The 21,489-nt window shown below is 47.3% G+C and overlaps 1 protein-coding gene across 1 annotated transcript in view; it reads right to left on the minus strand.

Annotated features, from left to right (window-relative positions):
* Nucleotides 1-17,341, minus strand: part of RUFY1 (RUN and FYVE domain containing 1) — a 59,957-nt gene extending 42,616 nt beyond the window's left edge. Inside the window, exons 1-5 of the mRNA XM_035029391.1 lie at nucleotides 17,066-17,341; nucleotides 7,572-7,745; nucleotides 6,084-6,201; nucleotides 2,533-2,634; nucleotides 872-995 (exon numbers count right to left, since the gene is read on the minus strand). Coding sequence (XP_034885282.1) covers nucleotides 872-995; nucleotides 2,533-2,634; nucleotides 6,084-6,201; nucleotides 7,572-7,745; nucleotides 17,066-17,339 — 792 coding nt within the window. The 5' untranslated portion in view covers nucleotides 17,340-17,341. The remainder of the gene's footprint in view (nucleotides 1-871; nucleotides 996-2,532; nucleotides 2,635-6,083; nucleotides 6,202-7,571; nucleotides 7,746-17,065) is intronic.
* Between the last annotated feature and the right edge of the window lie 4,148 nt (nucleotides 17,342-21,489).

Consider the following 21,489-nt stretch of genomic DNA (forward strand, 5'->3'; position numbering starts at 1 on the left):
TAACGGGATTCAGTGTGAGGTTTTGGTTCTTTTCAAAAATACTTCTTTTTATTTTTTGAAACATTTTCAACATGCAAAAACAACAAAACTATCGGGGGGAAAAAAGGGAGGAGAGATTATAACCAAAAGAAAAAAGAAAAGAAAAACCGCTGGCTTGGGTACGAAGGGACTAGGGGAAGCTTTTAGATTCCTCATACCCAACTTGGGGCGGGAAGCCGGCCAGGCAGTCGCTCAGCCAGAGCCACACGTGCGCTGAAGGAGCTGGAGGTGGGGAGGGGTGGGGCTGTCTCTCCCCCTCACTCACTTACCGTCCCCACCACCAGGAGTTTAGGCCTCAGCCCTGGTCAGCTGCTCCTGGGCAGGAAGAAAGGAGGACGGTCCTGCCCCTTAGGGTGCTCTGCTCCTTGCTGCCCGCTTTCATTTCATGCCCCCTGCATCACCTCCCTTCCCCAATCTCTCCCAACTCTTATCTCCAGTCCCCACCCAACCTTTGGGACTTGTCCGCTCCATGTTTTTGTGGTCTCTAGTCTTGGCCGCGTCTAACTCATCACTTGGATGGTTGCTAGATTGATCTTTCTCAAACCCGGGCCTGATTATGCCAGCACACTGCTTAAAAGCCTCCAATGGCTTCTCGAAGCTCCCAGGACACAAGCATGGCCGTTAGCATGGTACAGATGGCCTGCAAACCGAGCCCAGCCTCCACCTTCGTGTGCCTCCGTGCCCTGGCCCGGACTTCCCTTCCCCAGCACAGCCCTGGAGCAGACACCTTCTGCGCTTTGCCCATAAGAAGGCCCGGCACATGTCCACAGCCCTGTGCAAAATCCCCAGCCCAAAGAAGACGTTCCCCCTCAAGCCAAGATTCCCATCCTACCTGAGAATCCAAGTCTTCTCCTTTTAAGCAGAGATTGGCATCAAGAACATTGAGTCCCACCAGCAGACCGACAATCACCATCCCTTCTTCCTCCATCATTAATGCTTCGGGCTCATAGAATTCACTGGAAGAGATTGACACAGCAGGTGGCCGGCCGCTCAGGAAGGGATGTTCACCACCTTCTCCCCGACGTGCCCTGCCCTTTCACGTCTCAGCAGATGGGCCAGGCTGCCAGCTTCCCCAGATGCCCAGAAACCCCCTGGTGCCAGTTTCCTTCTGCCTTTCATTTCCCGCCCCTTCAAGTGCTGCTGTCTCTTCTCTTCCCGTGATTGAGGACAGGCTCCTCCTGCCTCCAATCTGAGGCTGACTCCTCTGTCTGGACCCTGGACCCCAGTCCTTCTCTTGGTTCCTGTGTTCCCGACCATCAGTCTGTCCTTCCTGTCCCCACTGGCGCCTTCTTCCGCAATGCTATGCGCTATTTCTACACTCACGCCAACAGGAAGCGGGACCCCATAGCCCCCCACATCCAAGAATAAACCCCCCCTTCCACACTGGCTGCTTTCACTTCCTCACCTCCCAGTCACCTCAGCCATTCACAGGGGGCTCCATCCCGTCTACTACAGCTCCTGGTCACCAATGATGTGCTCGTTTACCAACTGCGTGTATGTGTGAATGTGCATGAGACCTCAGTGTCTTAAGAATTAGGTCATGAGGTCTTGGGGATGAAAGGTACAGCACAGGGAACATAGTCAGTGGTACTGTTGTCACTTTGTATGGTGACAGATGGTAGCTACACTTGTGAACACAACAGAATACTGTAGACTTGTGGAATCACTCTGTTGCATGCCTGAAACTAATGTAACATTATGTATCAACTACATTTCAATTAAAAAAAGAATTAGCTCATTAGAACAAAATTTGCACCTCAAAGTTACTCAGTGTGATTGTACTCAAAACACGAAGTACGTGAAGTATTTGAAGAAGTATTTGAAATCCCTATTTATCATACAAAGATACGCTCAATAATAAGCCATGACTTAAAAACAATGAAAAATTCTGAGTGGCAGGCCATACTATAAGATATTTTTAACTCAATCAGACAAATTAACTCTAGAGAGATTCTTCCCTTATAAAGTCCCATGTTCTAGAGAAAATTCCTTTTGTGAGGATTATTTTTGCTTATATGTAAGTATCAAAAATGAACGAGTCATAAATTTCAGGGACAGCTAGTTAGTCATTACTGATGCTAAGAAATATAAAATTTTACAGGATGGATATGGAATCCTAAAATAGGCAATATAGGTATGTTCTCTTATAAAAGGCAAGTTTTTATACTTTAAAATTGTCCACTGCATCTAGTTTTAGAGTCATTTTTTCCTGTTATCAAGAAATCTAATAAGTACTATTTTGTTGAAGCTTAATCGAGTAGGTTGTCAGTTAATCTTAGGTATTTTTGAAGAATTATCTTTGAAAGGACTTTTCAAAATGAACAGCAATATGAATCTTCATTCATAATGACTTTCAGATACCTGTGCTCGAAAAATGAAATACTCTTTAAAGCTGTGTACTTCGCACACTCTTGTTTTAATTCCAAACCATCTCCAGAACGATGTTCGAAGTATTTTAGGAGCAAAAGACAGCAAAGATAGGAGGTAAAATACCTTAAGAGATGTTTATTGTCTATGAGCACTTTCAGATAATCTGCCAGTTTCTTTTGCATGAGTGCAAGATACAGCCAGGCTCTGCCTCTTCCCACAGCCGTCCTGGAATTCAGACAACCAAACTGTTAAGGCATAACACCAAAAACCCCCAAGCCCCCAATTTAGCTAAAGAGATACACATCTTCCTGCACGTACGTGCATGCGAACACGGGGAACACCGTAAGAACAGCAGCTATGGAGCTTGGGTGGGAAGGCCCAGAAAACCACTCTCTGCAAACCTTTGGGTACTGTTTGAATTCTGTATCGCGGACATGTATTTTTGGTTTGTTTTGACAAGAGAAAAAAACTCTTAGGGATGCCTGGGTGGCTTAGTCAGTGAAAGCATCTGCCTTCGCTCAGGTCATAATCCCAGGGTCCTGGGATCAAGTCCCGCATCGGGCTCCTTGCTCTGCTTCTCTCTCCCTCTGTGTGTGCTCTCTCTCTCTCTAGCTCTCCCTCTCTCTCAAATAAAATCTTTTAAAACAAACAAACAAACAAACAAACCTCCTAAGCCACAAAAAAATCTGATTTCTGGAACAAATACAATTAGATAAAACTTTGCATATATTCATAAAATTTCACAGGGGCCAGGAAATATCAGGTTAGGTTGGTATAGTGGATAAACATTTCTTCAAAAGATTAATGTACCTCATGAATAGATCTATTATATATCTAATATATCTATGTATCTCTGTTTCTATTAATATATCCAACACGTTTTGAGGCATTAGCTCAAAGGTGCAATTTTAACTGTCGCAAAACACACAGAACATAAAATTTACCTTTTTACATGTACACTTCGTTAGCGTTTAGTACATTCGTGCTGTTGTGGAACCAATCTCAAAGAGGCAATTTTGAAAAGACCTGCTCTAAACATCAGAAGAAAACAGAAAGCCTCCCAACTGTAGACGTAACGCTGCTTGAGGAGAAAGATTCTGTTCTAGGCAGAGTGACGGCATTTGTGATCTCTAAGAAAGTAGTCGAGCCGCTCCTGTCATCAGTACCTACACCAAAGGGAGCTGTGGGGGCTGAGCGCTTCCAGGAGCCAGGCCCGCAGGGGTTAATCCAACCCATCAGTACAAAAGGCTTTGAAACCCCCCCTCCCCTAAATAAATGAGGTTAAACCAGAGCACAAAGGAAAGGAAATAAAGTAGAAAAAAAAAAGATACTGAATACTGGCATGATGTGGCAAAGGGACACAGACATGTGTGGCCTGTCAGGCACATAAACCCGCACTACACTTCCAGCCAGTGATTTGATCGGGTTATCAAAGCTCTAGGTCTAATAATATGTGGTAAGGAAATAATTTAGGATGCACATAAAAACGTATGTGTGGGGATGGTCTGCCACACTCTTCGGATAATGAAAAACTGAAGACAAGCACAAAGTCCAAAGGGGAGTTTTTTTTCTGAATACTCTGTGGCCATTGCAAAAATGATGTTGTGGGGACACTTGGGTGGCTCAGTCGGTTAAGTGTCTGCCTTCAGCTCAGGTCATGATCTCAGGGTCCTGGGATCGAGTCCTGCATTGGGCTCCCTGCTCAGCGGGGAGTCTGCTTCTCCCGCTCCCTCTGCCTTCCCCCCTCCCCCGCAACTGGTGCTCTCTCTCAAATAAATAAAAATCTTAAAACAACAACAAACAAGCGAACAAATAAAACCACCAGCACCTTGAAAACAATGAAAAATTTTGGGTGACAGGGTCATACTGCAAAAGGTATTTTCATTTCAATTAGAGAAACTAAACTCGAGACTCCTCAGGATACAAAATGCATCCTGCAAAAGTTTCAAACTACCCTTCCACCCCCCAGAACAGTAGTCATAAACTTCTAAAATAATGTCAAAATTTTAGAACTTTTATAACAATTTAATGAAATAGTAAAAAAAAAAAAAAAGTCCTCTCCCACACGGCCCCCGGTGAGGCTACTCCTGGAGGCATCAAGAGAAGGGAACTATTGTGTCTTTCCTTTTCAGGAGACGGGAGGATTTCGACAGGCCAAGCCTGTCACTTGTTCACAGCCACAGAGTAGGAAGAGAAGGAGGTGGTGGGTTTAGCGGACAGTGAGCTCTTTGTTAGCACAAGACTTCAAAACTGCCTCCCGTGCATAACTGGAAACAGAGGTCTGAGTGTTGGAGGAGGGACAGCCCCGGTCTGCTCCAATCTAACGCACTGGGCCTCCGTCTCGCGGCTTCCCTCATGAGGGAGTGAGCTGGTTGGAAGGGATGGGCAGCAGGACCACAAAAGGAACTGCTGAAACAAAGCAGACGTGGGAAGCTCCTGAGAGCTCACCAAATACGTATTTGAAAGTTGTCACGATGCAAAAGGCTTTCACCTTCTGTGGACAGGCCCAAGGGCTGAACTAGCGACAGGGACCGAGGCTTCAATTTCATCTTGAGAAGACCGCACAGGGCTCCATAGCAATGGACGTGGTGGGACTTAGACGGTTCTAGAATCCCTTAGGTCTGTGTTCCCTTCCTGGCTGCACTACTCACTTGGTGAGGGCCCTCGGGCAGGTTACTTAGCTGCTCTGTCTCGGTTTCTTACTTATCATGCGGGGATCCCAACAGCTTTCCTGGAGGCTTTATTGTGGGGAATTAAATGAGATCCTGAAATGTCCTTAGCACAATGCCTGGCACACAGCAGGCCCTTGGTAAATGCTGGCGATTATTATCTGAAAATGGAACAGGCTGGCTCCCCAGGAGAAGTGTGTGAGGCTGGACAGTGGTGTCCCCCTGTGAGAGAGGCAGGGTGCTTTTTTGCATGGGCCCAAGGCTCTCTAGGTCCCCTTCTAAATGCAGATTTCATGATGACGCCTTGTTTGTATTCTTTTTTAAAAATATTTTTATTGTTATGTTAATCACCATATATTACATCATTAGTTTTTGATGCCTTGTTTGTATTCTGTCCAGTTTTTTTATTTTGAGCCAATGCACGGGGATCCCAAGGGGCCAACCCAGACATGGTACATGATATGTCTCACCTTTTCACAAATGTCCCATGTCCTAGAATCTAAAATCTGGCCTGAGCTGTATTATTCTGAAAACTGCCCAGATGCATCCAAAGCACGGATTCCAGGAGCATAACGATGACCCCTTTTACTCTTGTAACTGCTCCTCAGGTAACAACATCTTTTCTCTCTCTCTCTTTTTAAAGTAATCTCTATGCCCAACATGGGGCCGGAACTCACGACCTGAGATCAAGAGTCAAGTGCTCTACCGACTGAGCCAGCCAGGTCCCCACAACACCTTTTCAAACTACATGACCTCATGTGACCTATAGGAATCGCTATCCCCATCTTAAAGATAAGGAAACTGAGGCTCAGGGAGGGGCAAATCTTGCTCAAGATTTTGAGGATAATGAGCAGCAGAGCTGAGACTAAAGTTCAAGTGGAGTGTGGCTCATGTTACAATTTGTTCTAAATTAGAGAAAGTTTATCAGCAAGGAATTGAGAAATGGGTAAATACGAGGGAGTTTTTTTTCAAACATTAAATCAGTGTTAGCTACTTCTCACTCACTTTAATTCTGGCAGATTTCTGACACTAGTGGCTATATCTGATGCTTCTGGACAAAGTTTCTCCACCAGCTCCAAAGGACCAAAGAAAGATTTATTTTGGCCAATAAAACTCTTCTTAACTAAAAGGGAAAACAAAAGTGTTATTCATAAGAACAGGTTGCAAAATGTCCTCAGGCGCCCACAGTCTCTCTCCCAAAAGCCAAATGGACAATGCACAGCTCTACTGCTTAGTCCTGAATTAGTCTTGGGGACTCAGAGATGGCAGGTAACAAATGAGCTCTCCCTTCCTCTGGTGACAGGGTTTCTGTGCTACCCCGACTATGCTCTTACTCCAACTATTTATTGCCCATGAAATAAAACGTGTGTGTGTGTGTATGTGTGTGTGTTTGTGTATATATGTACGTACTTATATATACATGCTTGTAAAAAGCCTTCCCCTTTCTCCCTCCTACCTGATGCCAACATCAATGTCAGATTTCAAATCATCACCACCATCCCTCATCTGATTGCTGCCAATAACATTCTAATGGGTCTCCTTGCTCCTAATATGGCTACCTCCTCACCCACCCCCTGCCCCCACAACCTCTTCACACACATGGAAGTTCTTTTAAAAATGTTAAGTCAGGTCATGTTTTCCCCTTTGCTTAAAATCCTCCAGATACACCTACAATACAAACAGATGACCTGTAAAGGCCTGCCTGATCCAGCCTTCCCCTGCCCCCCCAATCCATTTCCCTGACTTCATCTCCTCCCACTCTACCTCTGAGCCCACTGGCATCTTCCTCAAACCAAGCCTGGTCTCACCCAGGACTTCTGCCCACCTGCTTCTTCCCCCACGAAGGAATGCTCTTGCCTCAAATCTCGGCACAGCTAACTTTTTCTCCTTTAGGTCTCAGCTCACAGTTCACCTCTCCAGCAAGACCTCCCCTCTCATCTAGCTGAAACCCTTAATGCTTCCTTGAATTTGGAGCATTTGTAATTAAGTTGGTTTCTGCATTTATTGTCTGTCTGGTCCCTAGAACTGTGCTGTCCGCTAGTCACTGGTTACATGTGCTCCTAAGCACCTGAAGTGCAGCCGGTGCCACTGAGATGTCGTATAAAACACATAGTGTGGGTTTTTAAGCCTTAGTAGAATGAAGAATGTAAAATACCTCATCAATAAGGCTTTTAAATACTGATTATGTGTAAAAACCATAATATTTAGGATATACTGGGGTCAATAAAATGTGTTCTTAAAATTAATTTCACCTGTTTCTTTTTACTTTTTTTCTTTAACGTGGCTACCAAAACACTAAAAATTGCACAAGTAGCTTGCCTGGCATTTCCCCTGGACAGTGCTGCTCTCGATGTGGGGCTGGCGTGCAGGGACCGTGTCTGTTTTGTACCCTGCTGTTATCCCAGCACCCAGAACAATGCTCAGCACTGATGAATACACGCTGGGCAGACAGCTGGCCCAAATTCCCGCCCCCGAACGCCCCCTCCAGCTCACCTTTCAGCCCGTGTTTGAGGCAGTGCTCCATCACTACAAAGAACTGCTGCAAGGGGGCATGGTCCGCATCCAGGCTGCGGCCCAGGCTCAGGGCAGACTGGAGCAAGACTTTGACGCTGAGTTTCATCATGTGCATCAAGTTGGCACGCTCCTCCATCATCTGGCACCTGGAAGCTGTTGGGGCAGAAACAGGGACAGCCTCGTTAGTGGACTGAGGGTGGTCGGGGTGAGGAGGTTGGAAGATCGGCCTGGCGGGGGGTTCCGAGCGCGGACGTGCGCCTGGACGGATAACTGGGCTTCGTAGTCAACCGGCCTCTGATCCCTGGAGGTCACGGCTGCACCTGGGCAGCCTGAACCGCGGGTCAGTCTCAGGAGACCTCTCCCAGGCGGCTCCGCGCGTTGCTAAGGCGACGGCTCTACTAAGACTCGCCGCGATTGGCCTTTCCCACAGCCAGTAATTCCATTTTCGACCAATGGAAGGGGGAAAACTCCAGGAAGCCCCGCCCCAAGCTGGAAGGCGAGCTGGGGGGAAGTGTTCCGCCCCTAGACATTCTGATTGGACGGGCCCAGCCGGAGGCCACGCCCACGAAGCTCAAGGGCGCCATTTTGCATTCTCCGCCAGGGTAGGCCGGCCCTCGGCCTCCCCAGATGGCCCTCTGAGCCTGTTCTTTTGTCCGACGGTGTCAATCCAAGAGCCTTTAGAAAAGTCTCTGCTCCTGAGTTCCAGACTCAAATTCTCGTTGCCCATCTTCAGTCCACAGTTAGTGGGCAGTACGAGTCTTACACTTTTTTTGTATGGAAAACCGCTAGAATCAGAAAAAGCTCCGTTTCCATTTGCAACTCCCATTAATGCTGTCGCTTTGTTTTAAGAGTAAAAAAAGTTCGTGGGCCGTCAGTATCAGATACCCATGACAAATGTTTACCAAGTGTCCCCCTCACACCCAGGAAGCTGGCAGCCTAGAAATTAAAAACGCAGACTCCACGCGATTAACCGAGTTCTGGCGGGAAAATAAGCCCGCGCGCGCCCCTCCGAGCCCCCGCCAACGCTTAGTCTGAAACGTTTGCCGACCGGACCGTGGTGGTGGTGGTGGTGGGGGGGTCGTATGGTTTCAGCGGGCAGCTGTCTGGTCACTACGGAGGTCAAGTAGCTTTTCACGTTTATCGTCTCCCAGGATTCTGTGAATAGCGTGTGAAATCAACTTCCTTGCCGAATTGTCTATTGGTCGGTATATTCTGTATAAACTAATACTGATATTAATCCTTTGTTGATAGCTGTTTGATTTCATGGTCACTAATTAATATGAACATAAAGATAGTTAAAAGAGCGCACACATGGATGCTAAATGGAAAAGAAATGAATTATGGCTGAATTTATAATAAAGGTATTAAGTAAATACTACTGAGACTTAAGACAGCCTGGGACTAAAAATTCTAAAGTCTCAGACACCCACGAAGACAGCTGCTGGCAAAGAAAAATCGGCCTAAACATCTGACCAGTGAAAAATGGGTTGATTAAATGGGTGGGGGTGGTATAATTATTTTTAAATTTCGAGAGAATCCTATGTATTACATTTATAGTTCGACAGCGTTAATGAGCTGGATGATTGGCAAAGAAAATAAAAGTTGTAGAGCCTCATCAAGAGGAGGGAGAAACCCCGAGCAGACCAATGAACACAGAAGCAATCTGGAAAGACTGCAGAAGACCCCGGCCCAGGTCTGTGAACCCCGCTCTTCTCGGGGCAGCGCAGAGCCAGGATTCTGGCGCGGCGCCAGGCGAGCCCAGGCGTTTGCAGATCCGCTTCCAGCCCTCGAGCTGCACAGCTCTAGGGGACAGCCCCATGTGAAGGGGCTTCCACCACCTCCATTTTCACCGCAGTCTGGACTTTCCTAATTGATTAAGTTCTTTCCGGCTTATGCGGGCGAGGCATCCCCCGATGGGAACCCAAACTTACAGTAAGGACTGCCCTGAACCAGCAAGACTCCGTGTGATGCGGCCTTTGCTGCCCACCCGCCTGTACCCCCAACTGTCCCACGTCTTCCTTCCACAAATCGAGGGTATTCTCAGCACTTGTAGACCGCCTCTGAGATGCTACTCCCGTCTCCCCAGTACTGGCCTCACTGCAATAAATTCCCTTCTTGGTTCACACCATTCGTCTCTCTGCCATTGGATCCTATCAGCGGCCAGGGGCTGAACCTGCTCTGCTTGGGAGCCCGGGAGCCAGGTGCTCTTGCCCTCCTGCGGCCCGGTCATAGATTCACTCCCTATCCCACATGTTCCTCTGGATGCACCTGATGAGGGAGCAGAAGGCAAGCTGAGGACAAAGCACAAGCTCACACCCTGCAGCCCCCCCCCCCCCCCCATGAGCTATGTGTGACATTCCTCAGGCATTCCTGGCTGCCCTAAAACTAAGGAAAGGGAAAAACAAATGGTTAACTGACAAAGATCACAGTCCTGTAGGACAGGAGTCTCCATCAGTTTACGAATGTCCTAGAGATTTACAAGGCAAAAGCATCCTGTTATCAATAGCCTAACTTCCAGAGACCCACAGACTCAATTTCCTGGAGCCCTAACATCACCAGCCCCTCCACAGTGCTATGGGAAACAAAGGCAAAACGGAATGTAAATAAAATTAAATTTCCTTCTATCCTGGAGCCCCACTGACAAATACTTGAGGCAGGCAGAGCGTAACACTCCTCCAGGAAACTCCCAACTGTCTTAACGCTAATGTTGTCCCAGAGGGAAAAGCAACCTTAGTTTGACAATAGCAAGGCCTGCAGTATCCGGAGTCTTCTTTAGTGTATGGAAGTCCTTTTGGACACCTCCCTTTGTCCTTACCTCCCCCAACTCCCACGTATATAATCAGCCATTCCTCACAGCCCCAGTGCAGCAGCTCTTTCTGCCCACTGGTCCTATCCCTTTAAACATCACCTTTTTGCACCAAAGACGTCTCAAGAATTCTTTCCTGGCTGTTGGCTCCGGAGCTCACCAACAACGCTACTCAAAACTACATTACACCGACCTGGGGTCCAGAGAGTCCCACACACCAAGTGGAGGTGGAGCCTCCTTTGATGATTCAAGTCACCCAAAACATGAAGAGCTTCCAACCTGTCATTGCTTTATTGTACTTAGTTAAGGAAACCTGGTCTTGGGGGAGGGGGACGGTCTCTAATTCTCTGCCGGCTAGCCTGAATTCAGAAAATTAAACATTTTTTTCTCCCACAAATATATGTAATTATTCTCAGCCTGTCTCAATACTCCTTCCTAGGATGTACCATTAATTTGAGGAACATGTTCCATACATTAGATGGGCCAACACTATAGCTCCATGTTTTTGAAGAAAATGGATTTGAAGTACACATAAACTAAGTCTTTTTGTGTTGGTAAATAATGCTGTGTTGACAAAGGTATAATGAAATAAGCAACATTCAGGTGTCCCCAACTGTTCTGAGTGTTCTGGGTTAAGGTAACTATTGAAAGAACTACAGGCATAATTTTCATTTAATAAGTCTGGGTAAAGGCTTTTTTGGGGGAACCTTCCGAGGCTGAGAAATTTAATATGATTGGGTTGCATCCTTTTGCAAGTCAGGTGATTTTCATTTTTATTAAACAAAAACAGAGGAACAAAAAATAAAATTTTGACAAAAGATCAATGTGACTTGGGGCACATAACTTGGAAGGAATTCAAAAGTTTGACATTACTATAACAAAACTGTCCATTTCTATTTCCTGTTTATATGAACCAGGCTTCTCAGGGCTCGCATCTATTAAAAAACCAAAAAATGGGAATAAAATTGATGCTGAGTCCCATCATATATTTTATGAGTAAACCATGTATTTTCATTTATGGATACATGCTAATGAAAAACCAAACGAGCCTATTAAGAGAAACAATAACAAGAAAAGTTTATAGTAATTATGTATAAAAATTATACCCTTTTGTCAACTTAGCATTTCTTATTATTTTAATGGTAATTCATTCCACAAGAAAAATATTTTATACACTTAGAGCTTTAGTCACAAAAAAAGTTTATTGAATTTTAATTTACTTTTTTTCCCTGAGATGTATGACAGGATGATAAATAAAATTTTTTAAAATAATAAATAATTTTGGGGGCACCTGGGTGGCTCAGATGGTTAAGCGTCTGCCTTCGGCTCAGGTCATGATCCCAGGGTCCTGGGATCGAACCCCACGTCAGGCTCCCTGCGGGAGCCTGCTTCTCCTTCTCCCACTGCCTGCTGCTCCCCCTGCTTGTACTCTAATAAAATTTCTTTAAAAAAAATAATTTTTTTTCTTTTTTTTTAAGATTTTATTTATTTATTTGAGAGAGAGAGACTGAGAGAGAGAGCACATGAGAGGGGGAGGGTCAGGAGGGTCAGAGGGAGAAGCAGACTCCCCGCCGAGCAGGGAGCCCGATGCGGGACTCGATCCAGGGACTCCAGGATCATGACCTGAGCCGAAGGCAGTCGCTTAACCAACTGAGCCACCCAGGCGCCCCCCAAAAATAATTTTTTTAAAATAATAAAAAAATTTAAAACATATGGAAGTGGAATAGAAATTCAGGTTCAAGGAGTAAAAGGGAAAACGTACAGTTTTCAGGGGCGCCTGGTTGGCTCAGTTGGTAGAGCATGCGACTCTTGATCTTGGGGTTGGTTCGAGCCGCACATTGGGTGTAGAGATTACTCAAAAAGAAATATCTTTAAAAAAATGGTAAAGTCTTCAAATAACTTATTTAAGATGGATGGTAGTGCTTATCAAATCATTTAGGTATTTACACGCCACTTAAAGAATGATGTAACACTTTTATTTTAAAAAGCTAATATTTGGGGCACCTGGGTGGTTCAGTCAGTTGAGCGTCTGCCTTCGCCTCGGGTCCTGATCCCAGGGTCCTGGGATCGAGCCCCGCACGGGGCTCCCTGCTCGGCGGGGAGCCTGCTTCTCTCTCCCACTCCCCCTGCTTGTGTTCCCTCTCTCGCTGTCTCTCTCTGTCAAATAAATAAAATCTTTAAAAAAAAAAAAAAAGCTAATATTTACAGTACGCCAGAAAACATGTCAACCTTAAAAGCTGAAGATTTTTTTAGGGGGTCATGTGAGCAAAACAACATGAAGACTAGTGTTTTAGGTGATCAGAAGTGGGTGGCAGTGGCTTCTGTTGATGTAGGAAAGATGTTGGGGTTCAGAGCCGACAGCCAAGAAAGAATTCCGGATCCGTTTTTGGTGCAAAAGGAGGTTTTATTAAAGCACGGAACAGGACCCATGGGCACTGATGTCGTGAGGAGTGGCCCATTATATACTTTCAAGTTGGGAGGGGGTCAGGGATAGTGTAAGTCTCTAAGGAATTTGGAGGCAAGGTTTCCAGGACCCTGAGGGGGCTAGCTATTGTTGGGAAAAGGCCATTTATTATCATCTAATAAAACCTTAGTAATGAGACCCTTCAGATGTATATCGGTGGGCCATATGCTTGGGGGATGATTGCCAACATGTATCTTGAGGGGGGAGGTTTAGAGATAAAGGAAGTTTCCAAATGAAGTTTTATATGTTAAAGTAGATATACAGGACCTGGGGGTTGGGTTAAGATTGCCTTTTGCCCTTAGCAAAGTATCAGCATGGAGACAGCAGAGTTCCTAGAAGAATGTCACTCGGCCTGTTTCAAGGACTTGCCAATGGGCTGCAGGTAGTATGGATATTTAGTTTTTCTTTGGCCTTTGTTTCCCACATCACTATCACCGTTCCTGGGTACATGGCTGTGTTCCGCAGCCATCCCACCCTTCCCTCTGCTCCATGACTCACCTGTTCCCATTCGTGCTCAATTTAGAGCTCTGGAAAATGTGAAGTGGATTTTTAAGCCATTCCATCTCTCAGGTTTACTGGCTTTGTGACTTTGGCCAAGCTATTCACATCTCTAAGCTTCATTAATAAGAGTTCAGCACAGGGCGCCTGGGTGGCTTGTTAAGCATCTGCCTTTGGCTTAGGTCATGATCCCAGGTTCCTGTGATAGAGTCCCACATCGGGCTCCTTGCTCAGCAGGGAGTCTGCTTCTCCCTCTCCTACCCACCTGTGCTCTCTCATCTCTCTCAAATAAATAAAATCTTAAAAAAAAAATAATAGTTCAGCACATCAGCAAAACACACAGGATGTCTCCAAGTTCTATACTTCCTGAATTGCCAAATAAATGGTCTGTTCAGGGATCTCCATCTTGACTGTTGCGCAGGGGCCAGGCTGGGACAGAAATGAGTGCTGCTATGGGAGGATGAGCTGGAGGGAACCTGGGGCCCCATGGATATCCAGGGAGCAACCCCGCTGAGCACCACCCTCTGGTGGGAAGAATGCTCGTCAACAAGGTCGGGCACCGAGTTTTCAGAAGCTGGACATCTGGATTTTTATGTAAAGCCTGCTCACTGGCTAAAAAAAAAAATTTGCTTTATTTTTTTATTTTTAAAAAATATTTTATTTATTTGTCAGAGAGAGAGAGCACAAGTAGGGAGAGCGGCAGGCAGAGGGAGAAGCAGGCTCCATGTGGGACTTGATCCCAGGACCCTGGGATCATGACCTGAGCCAAAAGCAGACGCTTCACTGACTGAGCCACCCAGGTGTCCCAGAATTTTTTTGTTTTAATGCTTTTATATTATGCAGCATATAAAATGCAACTACCAGACATAAAGAGCTCACAGCTTGTTGTCACCTTTGGTATAGAGAGTGAGTACGCAGGATGGCGAGTGGGCCGTATGGGTTTTTTTTTGTTGCTGGGTTCTCAATTATAGAGGAGTAAGTAGATTCTTGATATATTTGAGTTTTAGTTTTGAGTAGCCCTTTGGTGTCTTGAAGGATCTTATAATACAGTACAGTGTTCCCCTCTATTGACAAGGAGGAAAACTTTTAACACTTTCCCAACTGTCAGGAATTTTCACTTAGCATCTCAAGGGCTAACTTGTGTTCAGCAACGTAACTGGGAAAATGTTACTGTGATCCATTGTGAAAGGAGCTGCACCAGCTCCTTTCTGCCTGCCGCTCCCCTTGCTTGTGCTCCCTCTCTCCCTCTCTCTGGCAGAGAGAGACAGCGAGAGAGGGAACACAAGCAGGGGGAGTGGGAGAGGGAGAAGCAGGCTCCCCGCAGAGCAGGGAGCCTGACACGGGGCTCGATCCCAGGACCCCGGGATCATGACCTGAGCGGAAGGCAGATGCCCAACGACTGAGCCACCCAGGCGCCCCAAATAAATAAAATCTTGAAAGAAAGAAAGAAAGAAAGAAAGAAAGAAAGAAAGAAAGAAAGAAAGAAAGAAAAAAGAGAGAAAGAGAAAGAAAGAAAGAATGCCCTCTTTAGTGAGCACCCGTGTGCAAGCCATTGTGCTGAGCACGTTAACTCTTCGGAACACACATGCTTGGTCACCCATCCTTTGGGAGAAGACGTTAACAAGCAAGATGTACAGCCTGCTGTGTGTCCTGTGGTTTGTGTGAAAACTGCGTGGGGAGATGAAAGTATGTATGATGGCTCTCTGAAAGATGATAGGATTGGGGGCAGTTTCTGCCCAGGAGGACATACTCTACACTGAATGATCTTTTGTACGGTTTGATTTCTTCTCTTTTTTACCACCTGCCTTTATTACTTAAAACGACAACAACAAAACAAGACAGTTAACTATAGAGTACAGGATCACTGTGGCACGCTGTGCTAACAGGGCCCCTGTGGGACAGCATTTTAGAACAAGTATTCAGGGGTGTGGGGGGCTCAGGGGGTTAAGCATCTGCCTTCGGCTCAGGTCATGGTCCCAGGGTCCTGGCTCAGGCCTGAGTCGGGCTCTCTGCTCAGCAGGGAGCCTGCTTCTCCCTCTGCCTCCCACTCCCACTGCTTGTGTTCTCTCTGTCGAATGAATAAATCTTAAAAAACAAAAAAATAACAAAGACAATAAGGATTTAAAGTGTGGGGCCCCTCTGAGTACCCGGGTGGCCACAGGGATCACAGCCTGCACTGATGCACACCAGGAAGCCAGGCCTGCTATCACCTGGGGTTATTTTGAGGGTTAAATGAATTGCCGTCGGTACGGATCTAACACTAATACCTGGCACCTAGTAAGTAAGCAAATACTTACGATTACTGATCCTGTGCTCAGTGCTACTTTGGGCACTGGCACATGGCATTTATCGGCGAACGGCTAACATTTATTATTTGCTTGCTACATGATCCCAGAGGCCTCCAGAACCCCTCATGTGCCTTGACTTTGGGGACTCACCGCCAATGGCTGGTTCGCAATCAAACACCCCAGGTATGTGCAAAGGCTGTGAACAGGCCTCCTCAGTACCGTCTAGTCCCACTTGCCACTGCCAGGATCTCAAAACAAGTCTGCTGGTAAACTTTTCTCGCCTCGTTACTCTTTCTTAACCACCGAAATTCCCACAATTCACTCTGCTGGGTCAGCGATGACTTCTAAGCAGCAACTTTACCGGTGGGTAGGAGGGAATCAAGAAACCGTAAAGGCACAGTATGATTCTTAGCACTGCGGTCTTCCATCAACTCTGCCCCGCAACACTTTCTATGAAGACAGAACTGAATTTTTAGTTTTAACATTTAAACCTCACACGTGTGTCGTGGCTACTCTATTGGTGAGCACAGCTCTCAATATCTGGCTTTATAGGGCTTTCCAAGCCACACCCTTCTTTTTTTTTTTTTTTTTAAGATTTTATTTATTTATTTGAGACAGAGAGCATGAGAGGGAAGAGGGCAGAGGGGGAAGCAGACCCCCCGCCGAGCAGGGAGCCCGATGCGGGACTCGATCCCGGGACTCCAGGATCATGACCTGAGCCGAAGGCAGTCGCTCAACCAACTGAGCCACCCAGGCGCCCAAGTCACACCCTTCTTATCACCATTTAGTATTCCCATTATTCCCATTCTTCTAACATGCTGAAACTCTATTCCAAATAACAAGGGCTGAAGAGGACTAGGAGAGCTCACTGTGTGGATCAAAAAACCCCTACTGCACAGTCTGGGAAACGCGGTGACTTGCGCGCATCACACAACGGAGTTGGCCGCAGCAGGGCTCGCCTGGAACCACCGCCTCCTGACGTCCACCTCGCAGCTCGCACTCCTGGGTGCGTCGGGACAGCCGAGGCGGGAGCCGGGTTGGCACTTGGGAGATTCGCGGCACAGAGCGCAACCGGATTCAGTTCTTGAGCACTTTCAAGCTTAAGAGCGACTATCTAAGCTTGAACTCCTACATTTTCTTCAAGTCCGCCACCGGCAGTCAGGATGTTGTCTGGGGCACACAATTAGAAGGGTCTGCTAGGGGAGCCGCCCAATCTCAGGCCGTCCAAACCCGCGCATTATCTTGGCTTGCACGGCATCAAGAAAAACAGACGAGTGCTTACGCGTGCTACCAGCTTGGTTCTGCCCAACTCGCCCGACAGGCTGCGGAGCTTCGACGCCCTCGCCAGCTCGGTTCCCACCGCCCAACGGCCCCCCGTCCCGCGGGCGCGCGCGGGGCGTGCCCGGCCGCAACCTACCTGGGCGCGCCGCGCCGTCCGCGCCGCCGTCCGCGCCGCCCAGCCCCGCGGCCGCGCGCAGCGCGCTCCCGCAGCTCGCCGACAGGTTGCCCGTGGCCTTTCGCGCCAGGGTCAGGATGGGCGCCGACCAGCCCTCCGGCCCGGTCCGGGGCTTGGCCGCGCTCCGCAGTTCGCCAGGGCTGGGCAGCTGGCTCCGGTCCACGATCTCGAACTCTTCTCCCGACTCCGGCCCCGGCTCCCGCCCCGCCGGGCAGCCGTCTTCCCCGTCGGCCATCTTGGCCGCGTCACGTGGCCGCGACGGGCGGAGGACTCGGCGTGGGCGGGCGCGCGGGCGGGCGCGCGGGTGGGCGGCGGGCTCGGCTCGGCGCGGGCGGGCAGAGATTTTTTTTTCCCCGTTCGCTAAGTTCTCCTTCCTCTTCACCACCCTTCCCTCTCCTTTCTCTAACCTCGAAAAGGTTCAGCAAAGCACAATTCATAACGTAAGGAGCACCCGTATTCCCACCAGTCGGGAGGACTCGTCCAGAAAATTACTCTTGGGCTTGCCCCCCTACCGGGGGTGCCCCCAGCCTAGCTTAGAACACAGCCCGCAGGCCTTCAGTTTCGTCGTGACTCTATTTCCTCTTTCTGGTCTTCATTTCATGATTTACTTTTTCTACTTCGCCACTTTTCTGCAGCACTCTTCAGAACCAGCCCCGGAAGGGCGGGTAAGGAAACTGGGACAGGTGAGCAAGAAATCAGGATTTTTTTATTAAAAGGAAAACCCTACATACGACAGACCTGCAGGACTGGGAATCAGAAGGTCCGGATTCTATTAATTAGTTAGATGGGGGTAATAAGAGAACCTGCCTAACCGAGAAAGCAGATTTTGCAGTGAGGAGCGCGGGCAGACGCTAGCCACGCGAGGACTGTCGGCCCCACCGTGGCTCCCACACGGCGTGATCCCCTCGCCCTGAGTCGCTTGGAAGAGAAGGGAGTCTGGCTAAACGGAAACTCACGTTGCATTAGCATCCCATACTTCGTTTGCAAAGCGCCACACAGGGGCCTCGCCAAACCTGGAGAACGTTTGTATTTGGCTCCCAGAGCGTTTCAATCTTAAGTTAAAAAAAAAAAAAGGTTGTTGCAGATATTTAGAAATCAAAAGATTTGGCATTAAAATCTAGATTTTGGGGGCGCCTGGGTGGCTCAGTCATTAAGCGTCTGCCTTTGGCTCAGGTCATGATCCCAGGGTCCTGGGATCGCCCCACATCGGGCTCCTTGCTCGGCAGGAAGCCTGCCTCTCCCTCTCCCACTCCCCCTGCTTGTGTTCCCTCTCTCACTGTGTCTCCCTCTGTCAAATAAATACATAAAATCTTTAAAAAAAAAAAATCTGGATTTTGGCCCACTTGAAAGATCAGAAGCTTTGGCAGCTCAGAGTCTATTCCGTGGTGTCAACAAATTGGGAAAGTGGGCAATGGCTGTCCCTTTAGAAGCCCCTTGGTTCTCCTGGCATTCTGGTCCAGCTATCTCCATTGGGTGTTTATGCTCTGTCTGGGACCTGAAGGCCAGCTCTTTTCTATGGGGAGAGTGGGGTGCGGAGATAGTGGGGAAGCTGTGGGGATGGTGTTTGAGCTGTCACCGTGATGGAGGGGTTTGCTGCTAGTCTTTGCTGGAGTGCGGCGAACAGGGGAGTTAGATGCTCTGCGATTACCAAGCAGTAGACCCAGATCCTTCATGACTTTTCAATACCAGTGGACATTCATGTAGTTGAAGAGCTTGTTTATAATGCCCAGAGCCTGGACCAAATTCCACTTTGCATAGAAACATAAATTCCTTTTAGAAAAATCATTTTTATTTATTTATTTTTAAAAGAGTTTATTTATTTGACAGACTTAGAGAGCAGGAGAGAGTGAGCATGAGCAGGGGGAGCAGCAGAGGGAGAGGGAGAAGCAGACTCCCCGCTGAGCCAGGAGCCAGATGCAGGGCTCGATCCCAGGACCCTGGGATCATGACCTGTGCCGAAGGCAGACGCTTAACCGACTGAGCCACCCAGGCGCCCCCAAAATAGTTTTTTTTTCAAAGATTTTATTAATTTATTTGAGAGAGAGAGAGCACAAGCAGGGGGAGCAGCAGAGGGAGAGGGAAAAGCAGGCTCACCACTGAGCAGGTAGCCTGATACGGGACTGGATCCCAGGACCCTGAGATCGTGACCTGAGCCGAAGGCAGATGCTTAACCAACTGAGCCACTCAGGAGTCCCCACTTACATACATTTCATTGGCCAAAGCAAGTATATGCCGCCCCTAACTTTAAGGGATTTTGAAAGTTCAATCCTACCAGTGTCTGGGGAAAGGGGAGCAGGGAATACTGGTGAGCAATATGACTACCGTAAATATACTCTGAACCTTCCCAGAATGCAAGGAACCAAAGAGCTATTAACCATTTCAGAAGATCACATCACCTACAACAATGTTGCTTTTGGTATTAAGACAAAACCTGTGCAGTTTGTCACAATCATGGGGATTTTAGGTACAAGTGTCTGGCTACCTTATTTCTTTTAGTGTTAGTGATGACTTATTTACATATTGAAATACATTTTATAGATTTATTTCTCTTTTATATGATAGGACTTCATATTAAGTTTTTTGAAATTTTGAGTGTTGGTAGGTTTATTATCTATGAATTGCATTTCATAATAGACAGTGAGGCATTATAAAATATGTATTATCTAAAGGGTGTGATGGGCCCAGTAGGGTAGGCAACTGAGTTTGCATATAACTCAAGTCTAGCTACAGACATGATAGTTCTGAATTCTTTCCAGTTTTACTGTATATGAGACCAACTTTGGAGAAAACTTGTTGAAGAGAATGTGTATGATTATTTTCCGTACAAATAGTAACATTCAAAAGACACCTTAACATGTTTGTTATTTTCTATAGTTTTTCATATGCTTGAAATGTTCTATAATAATTAGGAAGTCCCACTCCCAAACATGTAGCCCAATCCGCCCTCCCCGTGTTCTCCCCTCCTCCCCCACATCCTCCCTGTCCTTTTCTCCAATCTTCTCCCAACCTGTTTTTTCTATGCCTTGAGTTTCACCTGCCTGCTCCCTCCTCCTGAGCATGATTCTACCCTCTGCCCATTGCCTGCCTCATTTTCCTTTCTAATCGTCCGAAGGCTTCTCCCTACATTTCTCAGACTCTGTGTCTGACATCTGGCCTTGCCCTTCTTTGCCCGGTTGGTGCCCCTGCCTGGATGGCCTCTCGCCTTGTTTTGCAGACACTCTCCAGGACAGCTTGTGTCTTGGGACTTTCCTTCTTCCCTTCTGTTCTAGACACCTCAGCCTGAGGACTTCCCAAGACCGAGTGCTGATCCTTTCATCTTCCTGCTTGCAGATCTCTCCTTGCTTCCCATTGCAGGACACTTCGTCTTGTCTGCATGCCATGGTTGCAGATGACTCATTTTCTCCTTGATGTGCACTTTAAATTGAGTTAAGCAGCATCCCGGGGTGGGTCTGGTGACCTGCCTGATCCCAAAGTGGTATCCAAATAGGTGGAACCTCAAGGTTTCATGGGTTTTGTGCATTGGCCCATAAGCTGACATGTTTCCCATCACAAGTACACGTTTCCCACTTTGGTTGGCATTTTATAATCTTTAGTATCTGGACATAGTTGGTACTCTGCTGCCAGGAATGGCCAGTTAAAGCCAAATTACTCGAGATGCCTGGGTGGCTCAGTTGGTTAAACATCTGCCTTGGGCTCAGGTCATGATCCCAGAGTACTGGGATTGAGTCCCACATCGGGCTCCTTGCTCAGCGGGGATCCAGCTTCTCCCTCTGCTTGCTGTTCCCCCCACTGGTGTTCTCTCTCTCTCTTTCTCTGACAAATAAATAAAATCTTAAAAAAAAAAAAAAAAAGCCAGATCACTCTCCTGAATGATGCAATGTGAAGCACACAACATTCTCTAAGGTTGCACCTCCTATTTTTTTTTTTTTAACACCATGACCCGCCTAGAACATGCTAATGTTTGCTGTATAACACAGCATTGTGAATGGACAGAGGTAACACTTGGGGAATCTGGCTTCCTCAGACTTTACTAGGTCACTCCTGGGCCAAGGGCATCGGTATCTCTGCGCAGCTAACAGCCCAGTACCCTCACTAGTCGGGAAGCTCTCCTGTGCTCTAAGGAGATTTGAAGCCTGTCTGCTTCCCAGGGAGGAATATCATGCTAGCCAGAAATACCAATTTCTGCGAAAGACGGGAACAACTAAATAACAAATATCAATGTTTGGCTCCATCTAGTGGTATAAAGTGGATTTGGGTTTCTAACCATCCAGGATTTGACCATTTCCATCCATCCATCCACCCATCCACCCATCCTCCCAGCCTCCCATCCATCCATATCCATTCTCTCATCCATGTAGCCATCACAGCCTACAAGGCCCTGTGTG

This window comes from Mirounga leonina, unplaced genomic scaffold (assembly GCF_011800145.1).
Source record: "Mirounga leonina isolate KUSES-001 unplaced genomic scaffold, KU_Mleo_1.0 Mir_239, whole genome shotgun sequence".
Lineage (NCBI taxonomy): Eukaryota > Metazoa > Chordata > Mammalia > Carnivora > Phocidae > Mirounga > Mirounga leonina.